Source organism: Anabrus simplex, chromosome 2 (genome assembly GCF_040414725.1).
Source record: "Anabrus simplex isolate iqAnaSimp1 chromosome 2, ASM4041472v1, whole genome shotgun sequence".
NCBI lineage: Eukaryota > Metazoa > Arthropoda > Insecta > Orthoptera > Tettigoniidae > Anabrus > Anabrus simplex.
Window position 1 is genome coordinate 346,258,346 of NC_090266.1, and position 20,372 is coordinate 346,278,717.

General features: G+C 43.3%; 1 protein-coding gene across 5 annotated transcripts in view; it reads right to left on the reverse strand.

Annotated features, from left to right (window-relative positions):
• Positions 1–20,372, reverse strand: part of LOC136862823 (metal cation symporter ZIP8) — a 920,308-nt gene that overhangs the window by 459,343 nt on the left and 440,593 nt on the right. For 4 of the 5 annotated variants that reach the window (XM_067139087.2, XM_068225787.1, XM_068225788.1 and 1 more), the window contains one exon: positions 18,386–18,593. The exons of the other annotated variant lie outside the window; for it this stretch is intronic. In XM_067139087.2, the coding sequence (XP_066995188.2) occupies positions 18,386–18,449 (64 nt within the window). In that variant the 5' untranslated portion in view covers positions 18,450–18,593. The remainder of the gene's footprint in view (positions 1–18,385; positions 18,594–20,372) is intronic. 5 annotated transcript variants of the gene reach the window in all.

Genomic DNA, 20,372 nt, shown 5'->3' on the forward strand with positions numbered 1-20,372 from the left:
ACCACTACACCACAGAGGCGGACGCTTATTTTACCAGACATATTAAAATATGTGTGAATGATGGGGCCCCTGGCCACGTTTAAAGCAATTCTATGTAGCTTATAAATAGATATTTCGGCCATTTTGATAGTTTCGGTGATATTTTTCTTATTTTAATGGCATAAGGTCATATTTGATTATATTTTGTGTATTTTTGCTTAAATTGAGGCGTCATTTTTGTCAAGATATGTCATCTACGTTGAATTTCGAACACAGGATTTCCAAATACTGTAAAAGTCATCTCTGTACAGACCATGAAGGCCCTTGGAGGGATGGAAGGTAAAGGCTTCCACTACCCGTAACCTCGGCACGTGATGGGGTAGAGTGGTTAGCTCAACGCGCGGCCACCTTTGCCCCCAGGAATTAACTGGTACTCATTTTTGGTGCAGGCTGAGTGAACCTCAGGGCCATGTGCACCTCCGGAAGTGGAAATTTTTCGACGTCCTGACGGGGAATCGAACCCACGTCCTTCCGAGTGAAACGAGCGCGCATTTACCGCCTCGGCCAGGCAGCCCCTCCAAATACTGTAGTAGATATATTTTTCTTTCTTTTCCCGGAATAGACAGGTAGCAGGTTTAGAAGAACTGATTCCGAGGACGTCTGATTGAGGATGATGCCACTTCAATAAATATACAGTATATAGCTGAGAAGCAATTAGCAAGCAAGGAAATTTCATATTTCTCTCGCCCAGTTCATCCTTGGCGGGTCCAGTTACAGCCCTCTTCCCCTTTCGCCATCAGCGAATTTAAACAGATTGGTCGCACTTCTGAGGCTTCGGCAGCCGGCACGATTCCTATTTTCGCCCCTAGATGGGGGCTTCATTCATTCCGTTCCAGACCCAGTCGAATGACTAGAAACAGGCTGCGGATGTGGTGGTCACATTTCTAGTACTACAGTTAATCCTATCACACCTAAAGTGATGATGATGATGATGATGATGATAATGCTTGTTGTTTAAAGGGGCTTAACATCGAAGGTCATCGGCCCCTAAAGTGAAGTACAGTGAAGATGTAAAAAAAAGCAGAAATTACGTCAAACGTTTCGGTGAAGATATCTTCAGTAGACGTACTGGAGTTAAGGTAGCGACAGGAAAGTAATTACATGTTGGTACTGTCCGGCTCCATGTCTAAATGGTTAGCGTGCTGGCCTTTGGTCACAGGGAACCCGTGTTCGATTCCCGGCAGGGCCGGGAATTTTAGCCGTAATTGGTTTATTTCGCTGGCATGGGGGCTGGGTGTATGTGTCGTCTTCATCACCATTTCATCCACATCACGACGCGCAGGTCGCCTACAGGTTTCAAATCAAAAGCTTGCACGTGGCGAGCCGAACTTGTCCTCGGACACACCCGGCACTACATGTTGGTACTTACGAAGTTTTATTTTAGTAATACTCTCATATTTGCTACCTATCATTTAATTTCATAGTACGGGCTGAGTGGCTCAGACGGTTAAGGCGCTGGCCTTCTAACCCCAACTTGGCAGGTTCAATCCTGGCTCAGTCCGGTGGTATTTGAAGGTGCTCAAATACCACAGCCCCGTGTCGGTAGATTTACTGGCACGTAAAAGAACTCCTGCGGGACTAAATTCCGGCACCTCGGCGTCTCCGAAGACCTTAAAAAGTAGTTAGTGGGACGTAAAACAAATAACATTAATTAATTAATTATTAATTAATTTCATAGGCCATAATTCACCCTTTTCCAGTCATATTTAGCTAGTGTTTAGGGAATATTTGCTTACATACACTGACTGACAGAGCAAATGCAACACCAAGAAGGAGTGGTCAGAACTTTATGCCAATTGCAGGGTAGACTGACGTCACTGAGGTATGCTCATGATGTGAAATGCGCCGCTGTGCTGCGCACTTAGCGAACGATAAATGGGACACGGCGTTGGCGAATGGCAAACTTCCTACCGTGATTTCTCAGCCGACAGTGATTGTAGAACGTGTTGTCGTGTGCCACAGGACATGTGTATAGCTAAGAATGCCAGGCCGCCGTCAACGGAGGCATTTCCAGCAGACGACTTTACGAGGGGTATGGTGATCGGGCTGAGAAGGGCAGGTTGGTCGCTTCGTCAAATCGCAGCCGATACCCATAGGGATGTGTCCACGGTGCAGCGCCTGTGGCGAAGATGGTTGGCGCAGGGACATGTGGCACGTGCGAGGGGTCCAGGCGCAGCCCGAGTGACGTCAGCACGCGAGGATCGGCGCATCCGCCGCCAAGCGGTGGCAGCCCCGCACGCCGCGTCAACCGCCATTCTTCAGCATGTGCATGACACCCTGGCTGTTCCAATATCGACCAGAACAATTTCCCGTCGATTGGTTGAAGGAGGCCTGCACTCCCGGCGTCCGCTCAGAAGACTACCATTGACTCCACAGCATAGACGTGCACGCCTGGCATGGTGCCGGGCTAGAGCGACTTGGATGAGGGAATGGCGGAACGTCGTGTTCTCCGATGAATCACGCTTCTGTTCTGTCAGTGATAGTCACCGCAGACGAGTGTGGCGTCGGCGTGGAGAAAGGTCAAATCCGGCAGTAACTGTGGAGCGCCCTACCGCTAGACAACGCGGCATCATGGTTTGGGGCGCTATTGCGTATGATTCCACGTCACCTCTAGTGCGTATTCAAGGCACGTTAAATGCCCACCGCTACGTGCAGCATGTGCTGCGGCCGGTGGCATTCCCGTACCTTCAGCGGCTGCCCAATGCTCTGTTTCAGCAGGATAATGCCCGTCCACACACTGCTCGCATCTCCCAACAGGCTCTACGAGGTGTACAGATGCTTCCGTGGCCAGCGTACTCTCCGGATCTCTCACCAATCGAACACGTGTGGGATCTCATTGGACGCCGTTTGCAAACTCTGCCCCAGCCTCGTACGGACGACCAACTGTGGCAAATGGTTGACAGAGAATGAAGAACCATCCCTCAGGACACCATCCGCACTCTTATTGACTCTGTACCTCGACGTGTTTCTGCGTGCATCGCCGCTCGCGGTGGTCCTACATCCTGCTGAGTCGATGCCGTGCGCATTGTGTAACCTGCATATCGGTTTGAAATAAACATCAATTATTCGTCCGTGCCGTCTCTGTTTTTTTCCCAACTTTCATCCCTTTCGAACCACTCCTCCTTGGTGTTGCATTGTCACTGTCAGTCAGTGTATTTTGGACTTCTTTAGGTCATAAACTTCCCAACCCTACTTATCAGTTAGCCGGAGGTTGATTATTATGTTGTATTTCTTATAAAACAACATTCCAGTGACCACCAGTGTCGTGAGAAGGCCTACACATGGACTCGGGAATTTAAATGAATCGTTGTTAGAAACCAGTGTAATATGTGTTCTTTGTATTGTCTACTGCCTTGTAATTGATTGTGATCTATTCGGTGACGTGAGGTTGGTATCAATCAGTCAATACTGATCTGCATTTAGGGCAGTCGCCCAGGTGACAAATTCCCTATCTGTTGTTTTCCTAGCCTTTTATTAAATGATTTCAAAGAAATTGGAAATTTATTGAACATCTCCCTTCTTAAGTTATTCCAATCCCTAACTTCCCTTCCTATAAATGAATATTTGCCCCAGTTTGTCCTCTTGAATTCCAACTTTATCTTCATATTGTGATCTTTCCTACTTTTAAAGACGCCACTGAAACTTATTCGTCTACTAATGTCATTCCACGCCATCTCTCCACTGACAGCTCGGGACATACAACTTAGTCGAGCAGCTCGCTTTCTTTCTCTCAGTTCCTCCCAGCCCAACTTTGCAACAGTTTTGTATCGCTACTCTTTTGTCGGAAATCACCCAGAACAAATCGAGCTGCTTTTCTTTGGATTTTTTTCCAGTTCTTGAATTAAGTATTCCTGGTGACGGTCCCATACACTGGAAGCATACTCTAGTTGGGGTCTTACCAGACTTATATGCCTTCTCCTTTACATGCTTACTACCCCTAAACACCCTCATAACCATGTGCAGAGATCTGTACCTTTTATTTACAATCCTATTTATGTGATTACCTCAATGAAGTTCCTTCCTTATATTAACACGTAAGTACTTACAATGATCCCCAAAAGGAACTTTCACCCCATCAACGCAGTAATTAAAATTGAGAGGACTTTTCCTATTTGTGAAACTCACAACCTGACTTTTAACCCTGTTTATCAACATACCATTGCCTGCTGTCCATCTCACAACATTATCGAGGTCACGTTGCAGTTGCTCACAATCTTGTAACCTTTTTATTACTCTATACAGAATAACATCATCCTTAAAAAGCTTTACATCTGATTCCACTTGTTTACTCATATCATTTTTATATATAAGAAAACGTAATGGTCCAATAATACTGCCTTGAGGAATTCCACTCTCAATTATTACAGGGGACGGATAAAGCTTCGCCTACTCTATTTCTCTGATATCCATTTTCTAGAAATATACCAACCCATTCAGTTACTCTTTTGTCTAGTCCAATTGCACTCATTTTTGCCAGTAGTCTCCCATAATCCACCTTATTAAATGCTTTAGACAGGTCAATCGCGATACAGTCCATTTGACCTCCTGAATTCAAGATATATGCTATATCTTGCTGGAATCCTACAAGTTGAGCTTCGGTGGAATAACCTTTCCTAAAACCGAACTGCCTTCTATCGAACCAGTTATTAATTTCGCAAACACGTCTAATATAATCAGAAAGAATGGCTTCCCAAAGCTTACATGCAACGCATGTCAAAATTACTGGCCTGTACTTTTCGGCGTTATGTCTATCACCCTTTCTTTTATACCGGCTATTATAGCAACTCTCCATTCATTTGGTATAGCTCCTTCATGCAAACGATAATCATACAAGTACTTCAGAAAGGTACTATATCCCAACCCATTGTCTTCAGTATAACCCCAGAAATCTTATCAATTCGAGCCGCTTTTCGAGTTTTCAACTTTTGTATCTTATTGTAAATGTCACTGTTATCATATATAAATACTTCTTTATGCATTTATGCCTTCATTGGAAACTGTTTGCTCTTTGGCAGGGTTATGAAAGAAAATGTCGTGATTGTTTGCAGATTGTGGAACGGTAATGTCTGGAGAATTAAACCTACCTACGGAAGTATATCATATGTTGTTAACTGTGTTTGTATATGTAGATGATACCTGTTGTTGTTACTGTTGGTGAAAGGATTTACGACACGGGTAGTGCATGAGTATCTAACCCAACATATAATATGGTGACCCCGACATGATAAGTAAGAACTGTACATGCTATAGTGGAGAATTTGTATAAGAAACGGAAACCTGTGAGGATATCATTCACAAAAACCTCCACTTTTAGTAGACGAACTAAATAAAGACTCGATAAACAACTAGTATGTTAGGTTAATGTCAGTCAATTTGGAACGGTTGTTTCACGAACTTTCACTGTTAGATGAACAAATACTGGACTTGGGTTTCCAGGAAGAAGGGGGTGATAAGAAATATGAAAGTGAGTACACCAATATTGAATAATGTAGGGATAAATTGACACTGCGAGATTCAAAAGAGAGGCATACAATACACTCAGGGGTTAGGTATAACCCAGAGGAATGACAGATTTGAAATTGCATGTTCTGTTGAATAACATAAAAAGATGAAATTACCAAAATAGTGTTCGTTAAATTTAGCGGTGACATAAAGGACTGGCTTTCCTTTTGGTGTCAATTCCGCAGAAATTATGAAGATGAAGACATAGCAGTAGAAGGCAAATTCTAGTACCTGATCCAGGCAACAGTTCCAGGAACAAGAGCGCAAGCAATCGTCGACAGCTATCCACCGACTGCAGAAAACTATCAAAAGGCAGTGGATGGACTGACTGAAATGTTTGGTAAGACGCTGCTGACAGAGTGCTACATCAGAGAGCTCCTATGTTTGGTAATTAAAATGCCACCAGTCTGAAAGTTATGGTTCATACTTTACAATTGTACGATAAACGATTCTCCAGACCACCTTTTGAGCAGACTAAAGCGAAAGTGAGTGTATGGACCAGGGGATGGCGCGGGCGACGGGGGCCGCGACTACGGTGTCGTCACATGGTAGTTAAAGGGGCAAGGGGGCAAGGGGGCAAGGGGGCGCGCTACTCAGCACGAGTTTTGGCAATGGTGCCATCAATGCGGAGATGCCATACTTAATTACTTACTCACTCAGCGGATGTCTTGAACACGTGGGTGCAGTTCCAATCACAGTCTGTTTAAAACAGCAGTGAGAGAATTTTATCAGTGAGCAACGTTTTAAAAAAAATAGTATATGTGCGTATTATGTGCTAATTCATTATTCTTGTGGTACCTTGTACGTTTGTAGGTTTCTTCTTACACGTTACTGGATATTACTGTGCAATGGCTCCGAACAAAAAGTTACCAGACTGTTATCAATTGAAACACAAGATTTTTACATCCGGCGAGAGAAGTATGATTCTGTCTGTTTATAAGCATTTCCGAGCGAAAATTATTGACGGCGGAATTACTAACATTCATGAACCAGCGAGACAGACAGCAGAAGCAGTGGGCCTTTCGTACACAACCGTGCTCAAGGTAAACGCCGATTATAAAACCGGAAAATGGTTGGAGACACCTCGAAAGCATAGAGGCACAGACAGGAAAGTACAGTGGTGGAAATATTTATTGCATCACCTTTTATAATTAACAATTTTTGTTATAATCATTGAATAACTGAGCTCAATTGGCCTGATTTTTCTCTATTTCTATCAGAAATGAAAATCCGTAATACACTGACTGACAGAGCAAATGCAACACCAAGAAGGAGTGCTTCGAAAGGGATGAAAGTTGGGGAAAAACAGAGACGGCACGGACGAATAATTGATGTTTATTTCAAACCGATATGCAGATTACACAATGCGAGCGGCATCGACTCAGTAGGATGTAGGACCACCGCGAGCGGCGATGCACGCAGAAACACGTCGAGGTACAGAGTCAATAAGAGTGCGGATGGTGTCCTGAGGGATGGTTCTCCATTCTCTGTCAACCATTTGCCACAGTTGGTCGTCCGTACGAGGCTGGGGCAGAGTTTGCAAACGGCGTCCAATGAGATCCCACACGTGTTCGATTGGTGAGAGATCCGGAGAGTATGCTGGCCACGGAAGCATCTGTACACCTCGTAGAGCCTGTTGGGAGATGCGAGCAGTGTGTGGGCGGGCATTATCCTGCTGAAACAGAGCATTGGGCAGCCCCTGAAGGTACGGGAGTGCCACCGGCCGCAGCACATGCTGCACGTAGCGGTGGGCATTTAACGTGCCTTGAATACGCACTAGAGGTGACGTGGAATCATACGCAATAGCGCCCCAAACCATGATGCCGCGTTGTCTAGCGGTAGGGCGCTCCACAGTTACTGCCGGATTTGACCTTTCTCCACGCCGACGCCACACTCGTCTGCGGTGACTATCACTGACAGAACAGAAGCGTGACTCATCGGAGAACACGACGTTCCGCCATTCCCTCATCCAAGTCGCTCTAGCCCGGCACCATGCCAGGCGTGCACGTCTATGCTGTGGAGTCAATGGTAGTCTTCTGAGCGGACGCCGGGAGTGCAGGCCTCCTTCAACCAATCGACGGGAAATTGTTCTGGTCGATATTGGAACAGCCAGGGTGTCTTGCACATGCTGAAGAATGGCGGTTGGCGTGGCGTGCGGGGCTGCCACCGCTTGGCGGCGGATGCGCCGATCCTCGCGTGCTGACGTCACGCGTGCTGACGTCACTCGGGCTGCGCCTGGACCCCTCGCACGTGCCACATGTCCCTGCGCCAACCATCTTCGCCACAGGCGCTGCACCGTGGACACATCCCTATGGGTATCGGCTGCGATTTGACGAAGCGACCAACCTGCCCTTCTCAGCCCGATCACCATACCCCTCGTAAAGTCGTCTGTCTGCTGGAAATGCCTCCGTTGACGGCGGCCTGGCATTCTTAGCTATACACGTGTCCTGTGGCACACGACAACACGTTCTACAATGACTGTCGGCTGAGAAATCACGGTACGAAGTGGGCCATTCGCCAACGCCGTGTCCCGTTTATCGTTCGCTACGTGCGCAGCACAGCGGCGCATTTCACATCATGAGCATACCTCAGTGACGTCAGTCTACCCTGCAATTGGCATAAAGTTCTGACCACTCCTTCTTGGTGTTGCATTTGCTCTGTCAGTCAGTGTATAAGATATAGTTTCTCTTCTCATTAGTAATGAACTAGTATTCCTCTCATAATTAATATTTCCCTACTATAGAGATTATTAGAAGGTTCTCGCCTCATTGGACGGTCCATTCAGACCCGTAATGTTCTATCGGCTCAGCTAGCGTACCATTCTAGTAGGGAGATGAGACTTCGATACTGGGCTGAGTTCGAAGCTCATCGGAGGTGCTCCATTCTAATATCATGTTTATGAGCCACGGTAACTTGTTTATGTACTGAAGCCTTGGACAGGTACAGTACACAGATGAGACATAGGCAAACGCCGGCCACACCAAGTGCAGGGTTTGTGTTGATACGTCTATTAAGACAGCCACTTAGACATGGAGGGAGGGCCTCACCACAGATAGCAAAGTACCCTCGGGCAAATGGGGGCGTGTACTGGTGATTCACGCAGGAACTGAATGTGGTTTCGTTGACGAAGCAGAACTTATATTCGTGGCAAAGAAGACAGGCGACTATCATGGGGAAATGGACGGTGAGCGATACGAGGAATATTGCACGCTTGTTAATATGGCAACCGAGTAAGAGAGCATTAGTGGTTAGTCTGAAGATTTATTGTGTTCGTATGGATATTAGTGATTCTTGGTGGCTAAGTTATATGTAACAACGACCGGTGTGTGTGAAAATTGTCACGGGTGAATAAGAAATATCATTTATTTTACGTGAACTAAGTGTGAAACAGTGTTTGAGATCGGAATTTTTGTTTGAGGTTATGTCCAAGAACAAACAAAAGAATCGCGGTAGCAAGGAGATGGCAAGCTTGGAGCAGCAACAGCCACAGCAGCGCAGTGCAGCGGATGGGAATGTGAGGACTCCACCTAACGTAAACAGTCGCTCAGAGGATCTGTCGGCCGCGGTGAATAAAATACTTCGTGAGTCAACATTTTTAGACTCAATTATGGATCGATTAGTAGACAGAGTTATTGACAGGCTGAAGGAAAGTATTGATTTCAATACTAAAGTAATTGAAGACTTAAAACTGGAAATTAATAAACGGGATGAAAGGATCAAGGAACTTCAACAGGAACTTCACAAGATGAAGGCCGATTCCCATGACGAAGTGGAGAATGTTAACCAATACCTAAGGAGAAACAATATTGAAATCCATGGCGCACCAGAACTTCCGAATGAAGACGTTTATAGTGTCGTGACAAATATTGGTAAAGCTATTGGATTTGAATTAAATAAGTGTGATGTAGACATTGCTCATAGAATTCCCTCGGCAAACAAGACACTACCCAGACCCATCATTGTCAAATTTGTGAACAGATGGAAAAAACAGGAATTTATGGCAGCAAAGAAGAATGTCCGGCAGATATCATCTGTAGCAGTGGGCTTCAATGCTTCAGATCATATGATTTACATCAATGATCATCTTACACCCAGAGCAAAAGGTCTTCTTAAGAGGGCCAAGGATTTAAGAATGAAAGGTTATAAGTATGTGTGGACACGGGAAGGTAAGATTTTTGTTAGGAAGGATGATAACTCTAATGTGATAAGCATACGAAATATCGAAGATGTTCTTAATCTTGAATCAGCTTGAATTATGACATGGAAATTGTAGAGGCTCAGTTAACAAACTTAAGACAACTTAAGACCAGAGATTGCCATCTGAGAATTTTTTATGCTAACTCGCAAAGTATCCGTAATAAATGGCTAAACTTAACTAGTTTAATTGTAGATGTACAGATGCCAGAAATCATTATTATAGTAGAAACATGGTTATTCCCACAAGATGAGAAATATTATAATCTGAAAGGTTATGAATGTTATTTTTGTTCCAGAACAAAAGATAGAGGGGGAGGGATTGCTATATACATTAAAGAACCCTATAAAGCTAAAATATTAGTTTCGATTAACACTCCTGGTACTCCGTACAATTTTTTATTGGTTAAAGTCAGCGGTCTGGAGAGGGATATTCTTATTTTGGGATGTTATAATCCCCATTTGAAATTTTCCAAAGAGTTTCTTAATGTACTTGAGGATATATGGAATAAATATAGTAATTATATGTGTTTTACTGTAGGAGATTTCAATATTGACAAACTTCAGCCGAGTCTACTAGCGTCTGAACTTAAGAGGTTATGTGAATGCTATAACCAAAATCCATGTAACAGCAGATTTCCCACCAGGATTACTAACAGTACAGCTAGTCTGTTAGATCATGTTTATGTCAATAAGCTGTACAGGTGCAAACTGTATAATATAATTAATGATTATAGTGATCATAATTTATTAGTCTGCGATATAAATTTGTTATCGAAAGTGAGAACAGAAATTTCATACTTGAAACCAAAAACATGTAATGTGAAGAACATGAATGCTTATATGTCTACCAATCCTCTGATCATCAGTGAAGGTGATAGTTGTGATGTGATAGTAAATAAACTTAACAATTATCTGCAGGAAGCCAATAGTAGCAGTAGGCCTATAAATCAGAATTATAAAGCAAATAATAAGACATTCAAAGGTAGGCAATATTGCCCATGGATGAATGATACACTTTCCAGCCTCATTGATCAAAAGAATAAACTTTACGGTAAAATAAAAAGACAACAACTTAGAGTAAAAATGGGCTGTGATTATGCATCACAGCAATTGATAAATGACTATAAACTATTATGTAATCAGGTAACAAAGCTTAAAAGACAGTTGGAAAATGCATATTTCATAAATAGATTAAGTAATGCCAAAAACAATCCTTGGAAAATTGTCAATGAAATCTTAACATCAAATTTTAACAAAAACAGGAATTTCCAACTCAAAGTTCAAGATAATATTGTGACTTGTCCAGTAGAAATATCAAAATTATTCAATGACCACTTTATTAATATAGGAAAAAAGTTAGCTACCAATACTCCTACCCACAAATCACCTAATATTGGAAATGGGCCAAGTAATTCATTGTTTTTGAAACCTACTAATGACCTTGAAGTTGCGGAAATAATAAAAAAATTTAAAAATAGCAGCTGTAGTGATGTGTATGGTGTTAGTAATAACCTACTTAAGAGTCTAGCTGTGCATTTAATTCCATGCATTACGAAGTTAATCAACAAATCGTTAAGTGAAGGTATTGTTCCATGTGAGTTAAAAATTGCCAAGGTCATTCCTGTGTATAAAGGGTCTGATAAATTCGATCTTAATAACTTCAGACCTATATCAGTCCTTCCCATTGTGTCAAAAATCCTAGAGATAGTGGTCAAAGATAGGCTATTAAAATACCTACAATGTAATGACTATTTTTATCCATACCAGTACGGATTTTTGCCTAACTCTAGTACCTACAATGCTGTGGAAGACATTATTATTAAGTTACAGGAGTCCTTAGACTCATGTATGGTAGCATCAGGCCTTTTTATAGATCTTCAGAAAGCATTTGACACAGTTGACCATAACATTTTATTACTGAAGTTGGAAGCAGCAGGGGTTAGAGGTTTAGCACTTAACTGGTTTACAGATTATCTCAGAGACAGGGTACAGTTCGTTAGTTGTATGGGAGCAGAAAGCACGTTACAGACTATAACAACTGGTGTGCCTCAAGGTTCTGTTCTAGCACCAATATTATTTCTTGTATTTGTCAATGATATTGGTAACTTGCCGCTGTTCGGCAAGTTGTCATTATTTGCTGATGACACAAATATTTTCTACACAGGGAATTGTACATATAATCTTGAAGAAAAGATGCAACATGACATATCTTTAATTCAGACCTGGCTTACTACCAACCGACTAAGAATTAATCATAATAAAACTAATTATATCATATTTCACAAACCATTATGTACATTTCCTCTGGACATCAACTTGAGTTTCTATGACCAAGTAGTACCTCGTGTTCAATCAACCAAATTTCTAGGACTTTGCATAGATGAGTCGCTAACTTGGGAGAATCACATCACAATGCTGTGTGATAGAATAACTCCTGCTATTGGTGTACTCAGCCGATTAAAATACAAAGTTTCTCGTGGACTGTTGAAGAGTATTTATCATGCACTAATTGAAAGCCACCTGAATTATATGATTCATATCTGGGCATGTTGCAGTAAAGAACAATTTGAAAAGATCAGTATCTTACAGAAAAGAGCACTGAAAATACTCTTCAACTTACCCACCTTAACACCAACCATACAGGTCTACCAGTATTGTAATGTGCTGTCACTAGATGGTCTTCGTAAAAAAGCTTCAGCTATTATGTTGTATAAATTGAAAAATGGACAAACTCATTCGAACACACTTTGCAACTTGAATTCTGACATACATTCATACAGTACAAGAGGATCTACTAAAATTCACTGTAAATCATTGAAGTCTACTAAGTATGGCACTAATTCTTTATGGCATTTTTCTGTAAAGTTTTTCAATAGCCTTCCTGAGCATATTCGAGAAGCCGCTAACTTACCCATCTTTAAAACCAAGCTTGTTAATTTTCTAAAAGTAAAAATGCCAAGCCCATAGAGTACCAATTTAGTATACTATATCACTGCTGTTCATATTTGGTTTCTATCACTAGGATACCTTAATATTATTTTTATTATTCTTCATTGTACAGTATATTATACTTTTGTCCTAGAAGCTGATGTTCTAAAATCTCATCTTTGTTGCCAAATGTAATTAATATTATAATTATTAATTGTACAGTATATTATATTTTTGTCCTAGAAGCTGATGTTCTCAAATCTCATCTTTGTTGCCAAATGTAATTATTTGTACTGCACCATTATGAGCCTTGGCTCAGGTGCCTCTTTTGAAATAAATAAAATAAATAAATAACTATTACCGAACATACCACCCAATTCAGTTATTGTCCTAGATAATGATTCATATCCATAAAAAGACCAAACCCCACGGAACTTAACGCCCTTGAAAGGGCTTTGGCCTGCCCAGCGACCCCTGCTCAGCCCGAAGGCCTGCAGGTTACGAGGGGTCGTTTGGTCAGCACGACGCATCCTCTCGGCCGTTATTCTGGGCTTTCGAGACCAGGAATGCTTCATATCACTCAGCGAAAATCGAGCGTGTGCCCACAAAAAGTGTCATGAAACATGTTATTCAGGCTTGGTTAACAGAGAAAAATATTACTTAGGAATCCTCTATGAATAAACTAGAACTTGTCGAAATACTCAACAAAATTCGAGCAAATTATAATGCCGACTATTGCATTGACAATCTGATAGCAGCTGCAGGTCACGAGGTGTTACGTCTCCCTCCACATCATTGCGAGCTAAATCCCATAGAACTTGTATGGAACCAAGTGAAGGGATACATTGCGGCTAACAACAAACGTTATAAGCTCCTAGAAGTGAAAAAATTTAATGCGAGAGAGAATACGTAAAGTCACCGCAACAATGGCGTAATTAGGTAGAACACGTGAAACAGACGGAGACACGCATGTGGGAAGCTTATGGCGTCATAGAACGTCTTCACGACGAGATTGTGATCAATCTCAATAATGAAAGCTCCAGCTCCAGCGATAATACCACCGGGCGAGTTGGCCGTGCGCGTAGAGGCGCGCGGCTGTGAGCTTGCATCCGGGAGATAGTAGGTTCGAATCCCACTATCGGCAGCCCTGAAAATGGTTTTCTGTGGTTTCCCATTTTCACACCAGGCAAATGCTGGGGCTGTACCTTAATTAAGGCCACGGCCGCTTCCTTCCAACTCCTAGGCCTTTCCTATCCCATCGTCGCCATAAGACCTATCTGTGTCGGTGCGACGTAAAGCCCCTAGCAAAAAAAAGTGATAATACCTCGTGTGCTGACCCCGAATCTGATTCCGACTTGGGTGTGCAGCCACTCGATAGCGATACAGATTAATTACTGCGGCACAAGGTAAGCTGACGCAGAAACCTACTGCATGATGTAATAATATTAATAATATGTAATATTTTTATAAAAAATATATTTGTATTAATTTATTTGTTGAAATTGTGCTGGACAATGCGAAGGTGGGACAGGTTTTCGCCTGGATCCCCAACTTCCCCTGTCAGTTTCAAGTTAATTCCAGTACGAGTACATAATCTTCATTTCTCTCACTTATTCAGGAATTGCTCGTGAGCAGCGTGACAGACCTCTCCGGCAGGATCATTTCAAATACTTGGAGCTAGATGGGGCATCATTCCATTCCTGGCCCGGTATTCGAATGGAATCAGGCCATATATTTTTATAATAATGTTGAATGATAAATAATAAAATAATGTTATATTACAGAGTGTTAGGGGTATACGTGCAGATATTTTGCTAGTCGGCAAAGCAAAATACATCTCACAATATAATGCTATGTACTTTTTACCTTGTCCTATTAGTTTCCCCATAACTGAGCCCAATATTTCAGGGTCTAATGTGTTTTGAACGGCCGTAGCAGGATACGCCGCTTATGTCATTCTGTCCACGCGTAGTGGTAGTACAGTAGCAGAGTATAGTAGGGATGGGTGCGACTGAAGCCTGGAATCGAGAGCGTCGACTCCATCGACTCCGAACACCGGTCTCGGTTCGCATGAAGCCTCTCGACTCCAAGTAATCTTGATGCGCATTGCGGGGCCGCACGGTCGCTTCGCATGAAGCCTCTCGACTCAAGTTAACTTTACGCGCATTGCGGGCCCGCAACGTCGCTTCGCATGAAGCCTTGCGACTCCAAAGCGAACTTTACTCTCATTGCGGGGCCGCTTGCGTGTCGAGGCGCGGAAAATAACATGAAATAACATTCATGTTGCTGCTCATTTGCCCATTGGGCTTTTTAAGAGTATTGTAGAGTGAAGTACGATTTCGTTAACGAAGACGACGAGCGTAATGGTGTAGGTGAAATAAAATTAAACGTGTCATGTCAGGAAGCATCGGCATAGCAGACCACGGACATTTAATTTCACGCCTTTACTTGTCGTGATAAACACCTTTACTTATCGTGATAAACAGATAAATCATTATGAATTGCACATGAACGATGAAAACAAACATAATTCGAACATAGATTACACCATTACAAGCCTCCGTGGCTCAGGCGGCAGCGCATTGGCCGTCTCACCGCTGGGTTCCGTGGTTCAAATCCCGGTCACTGCACGTGAGATTTGTTTTTCTTCGGGTACTCCGATTTTCCCTGTCATCTTCCATTCTAGCAACACTCTCCAACATCATCATCATCATCATCATCTGTTTACCCTCCAGGTTCGGCTTTTCCCTCGGACTCAGCGAGGAATCCCACCTCTACCGCCTCAAGGGCAGTGTCCTGGAGCTTCAGACGCTTGGTGGGGATACAACTGGGGAGAATGACCAGTAGCTCGCCCAGGCGGCCTCACCTGCTATGCTGAACAGGGGCCTTGTGGAGGGATGGGAAGATTGGAAGGGATAGACAAGGAAGAGGGAAGGAAGCGGCCGTGGCCTTAAGTTAGGTACCATCCCGGCATTCGCCTGGAGGAGAAGTGGGAAACCACGGAAAACCACTTGGAGGATGGCTGAAGTGGGAATCGAACCCAGCTCTACTCAGTTGACCTCCCGAGGCTGAGTGGACCCCGTTCCAGCCCTCGTACCACTTTTCAAATTTTCGTGGCAGAGCCGGGAATCGAACCCGGACCTCCGGGGGTGGCACCTAATCACGCTAACCACTACACCACAGAGGCGGACCTCTCCAACATCATTTCATTTTATCTGTCAGTCATTCATCATTGCCCCAGAGGAGTGCGACAGGCCTCGGTTACCGGTACAATTCCTATCCTCGCCGCAGGATGGGGCTTCATTCATTCCATTCCTGACCCGGTCACTGACTGGAAAACAGGTTGTAGGTTATCATTATAATTCAAGGACCACGTTAAGTCTTGTTGCATTATTATTATTATTATTACTATTATTATTATTATTATTATTATTATTATTATTATTAGTAGTAGTAGTAGTAGTAGTAGTAGTAGTAGTTTGCACAAAGGCCCCTTTTTGCGACAGCCCTGGTAGGCCTTGGCCTACCAAGTGACCTCTGCCCAGCTCGAAGGCCAGTAGATTACGAGGTGACGTGTGTTCAGCACGACGAATCCTCTCGACCGTTATTCTTGGCTTTCTAGACCCGGTCCCTACCTCAACGTGATCACGAAACCTGAGATACAGGTAAAAATCCCTGACCTGGCCGGAATCGATCCCGGGGCCTCCCTAGACTGCGGAGGCGGCTATTATGACGCACAATGTTTCGTAAGATATTTGTTGTAAAATGATCCTCTAAGCACTCGCTTCTTTTTTTTCTGTTTTATGCCCCAGACCGGGGGCATTAATCATTTAGAATTAAAAACGTAACCCGACCGAGAACAGAACCCGGGACACCCGGGTGACAGGCGTACACGTTGCCCCCTACACCGCAGAGCTGAACTCGGGAGTATTAACATTGGCGATTATGTAAACGTATACTGTCAGATTATTATTAGCACTAAAATTATCATCATCATTATCATCATCGTCGCCAAAATAGACCTACAACATTAACACTAACGATAATAAAATCCCGAAACAATATTTAATGTTTGCTGGCTAATAATCACCTTGTATTCATCGTATCACGAGTTACCAAGGGAGGAACGTGGAACTATAATTCCAAGCAGTTCCGACAATAGTTGATAGATGGCGTTACTGCATCAGTGGAGTCGACACTGGAGTCGAGAGTGTCGGTTCCAGAGGTAGCAGTCTCGACTCTTCGCGACTCCGTTCGCAGCCCATCCCTAGAGTATAGGGCTTGTTGAACCTGTTTCTTATCGCAGGCCAACATATGTTGTTGTGCACTTCCCCTAAAGGCTTGGCAAGTAGGGGAGGTTGACTCACGAGCCAGGCCACTTACTGTACTCGAAAACCGGTCTAGGGTCCTCGGTGTGAAAAGTACACACAATCCTTACAGTGACGTCGAAGATCCGTACCAGCACGTACATGCGAATCAAGTGTTGTGTAGTTGTGCGTGATTTATAAGACGTCAATGGCATTACTCAGTGATCCAAGCTGACAAAATGAAAGGAAATAGTTAATGAGTACATGAAAAATTGGCGCAACATTTCTGTGCTGTTATTGCGACAGTCTACAATGAATTTCTGACAATAGACAATACGAGTTGTCTATGCTTATTCATAAAATTTTCAGGTCAATGAAAGGACGGTGGACACTGAGAGACAAGGCTATAAGTATTCAGTGAAATTGTTATTAATGAGACAAATTTCAAAAACCGTAGTTGCATCCATCGTGAACATTGCTCGAAGGAAAAAGAGTTACTGTGGAATTGCCACCGGGTATTTGTAATAGAAGGCTTATAGTTCTTCTTAATCTGCTTACCCTCCAGGGTTGGTTTTCTCTCGGACTCAGCGAGGGATCTCACATCTACCGCCTCAAGGGCAGTGGGTCGGGGGATACAACTGGGGAGAATGGCCAGTACCTCGCCCAGGCTGCCTCACCTGCTATGCTGACCAGGGCCTTGCGGGGGGATGAGAAGATTGGAAATTATAGACAAAGAAGAGGGAAGGAAGCGGCCATGGCCTTAAGTTAGGTACCATCCCGGCATTTGCCTGGAGGAGAAGTGGGAAACCACGGAAACCACTTCGAGGATGGCTGAGGTGGGAATCAAACACACCTCTTTCGCGGGAATCGAACCTGGACCTCTGGGGAGGTGGCAGCTAATCACACTAACCATTACACCATAGAGGCGGACAGAAGGCTTATTACTGGACAATACGTGCCGATAGGTAAAATGATGACTGTAATTGACCCGTTTAATTAGAACTTACGTGAAATCTTTGAACCTACAGGTGCAAAAAGAATAGCACAAAAACACGTGAACTCAATATGCGGAAAGCATATGGGAGAACCACGAACATCTACAACAAAAAATGCTTGAACGTTAGCACATACAGGTAAATGCGATATTACACGACGGTCGTCAAACCTGAAACACTCTATGCCTGTGAGACCTTTAACCTTAATTATAAAGGGGATATCGAAAATATAAAGAAAACTGAAAGGCAAATCATCCGAAAAATCCTTGGCCCAAAACATACAGATGAAGGATATCGTCTACAATCGCACAAGGTCAGAAAAATTCTCAGACATTGAAATATATTTCCGTAAACAACGATTGAAATTTTGTGGGCTCATTATGAACTGGCTAACAAAGAAAATATAAATGTACTCACAAACATTAAAGACGACAATGGTTTGGATCACACAAGTCCACACTGATCTCAATAACGCCAACATCACACCTACAGATATCGAAGACCGCAGAACTTTCGGACTTATGATCTACACTTGGGAAGTTGCTTCAGAAGATACGCCCAGGAGATCTAGAAGAAAATGGACTGACGAACGTTGAGCTAAACATAGCGACATGATGAAGGAATTCTGGAAGAACAAGAAAAATAACAACAACAAATCATAATTTGCTTTATGGGTCGAAACAGACTAAATAAATAAATAATAATAAAATACAAACAGAAACTTAATCAGAAACTCTAATATTCGCCCATAATTGTCATCAAGTTAACTGAGAATAAATCTAAATATCACGAAGCATATTCAAGGTAGTGGTGGTGATTATTGTTTCAAGAGGAGGTACAACTGGGCAACCATCCTTTACTAACGCTAATCAGAGGGGAAAATGGAAGGGATTCGACACTTCGAAAAATGAAGATATCGGTAAAAAAAGGCAAGGGCCACGAAGGGCCTGAAAATGAAAGACTCCCTAGGCTTCGGATGCCCAAATAACATCGGGGTCGGAAAAGAATAAGAGTTGACCAAAGGAGATCGGTTAGGATAGATGAAAGTGAGGAGTCTGACACAAGTAAGTGGAAGCTATGCCAGGGCTCAGCTACGGGCTCCATGATCGCCAATCCAACTCCCAAGTTGAGAGTCACTGGAGCCCCTATTAGTCGCCCTCTTACGACAGGCAGGCGATACCGTGGGTATTATTCTACCGCCCCCACCCACAGCAGCTGCATATTCAAGGGGCCTTTCTCGCCTTTTTACTATTGGCTTTACGTCGCATCGACACAGATAGGTCTTATGGTGACGATGGGATAGGAAGGGCTTAGGAATGGGAAGGAATAGGCCGTGGCCTTGATTAAGGTACAGCCCCAGCATTAGCCTGGTGTGAAAATGGGGAAACAACGGAAAACCATCTTCAGGGCTGCCGACAGTGGGGTTCGAACCCACTATCTCCCGGATGCAAGCTTACAGCTGCACGCCCCCAACCTCACGGCCAACTCGCCCGGTCTCTCTTGCGTTTAACTCAAAGTTAACTAAAATGCAAACTAAAACGACAAGAAATAAACCTGAACACGCCTTATACGCAGTTAATGTGTGTAGTTTATTGGTCATTGATTAATGTAATGGTGGAATTACTCTGAATAAAAGGAAGAGCGTCGACAAGTCTGGGTGCAGAAGAGACCACCATGCTTTGAGAATTAAGCCAACTGAACTGAAATCTCTCTCTGAAGCTGAACTTGACGCTTGCATACATACGTAGTACTTTCTTGGCGATCTGGTGAAGTTTTGGATGGTTTTGTCCATTTGGCCTCCAACAGGATGCTATATACGGTATTCTTCCATTGCACAATTTTGGTTTAAATATCTTTCCAGCTCATCTGTTGGAAAAGGACCATCTTCAACGTCAGCCCACGAAGCAAACTTCATTCATTCTTTTCTTTTCTTACCACTTTTCCCACACATGTAGGGTCGCGGGTGCGAACTGCATAGGACATGTGGATTTGGCCCTGTTTTACGGCTGGATGCCTTTCCTGCCGCCAACCCTATGTGGAGGGATGTAATCACGATTGCGTGTTTCTATGGTGGTTTGTAGTGTAGTGTTGAACCCTTGAACTTACCATTCCATCGTTGGTTGGCCACAGCTGCTGCAGTAGAGCAATATCGAACTCTTAAATCTTGGGGTCGTAGCGGGAATATTTCGGTCACGATCATAACCAAACGATGGGGTTCAGAAGAGAGCCTAACTATTTGAAATGAGGAGCAAAAATGTGCGTACTGTTATTGAATTACCAAAATGAAAAAAAGATGTTAAAAATCATTCATCCAGAAAAATTTAATCCTTTAACGTTTTAATGCAGTCACATTGCATTGCGTGATTTTGATCAGTTACATTTATTGAAGAAATTTCTGCGGAGG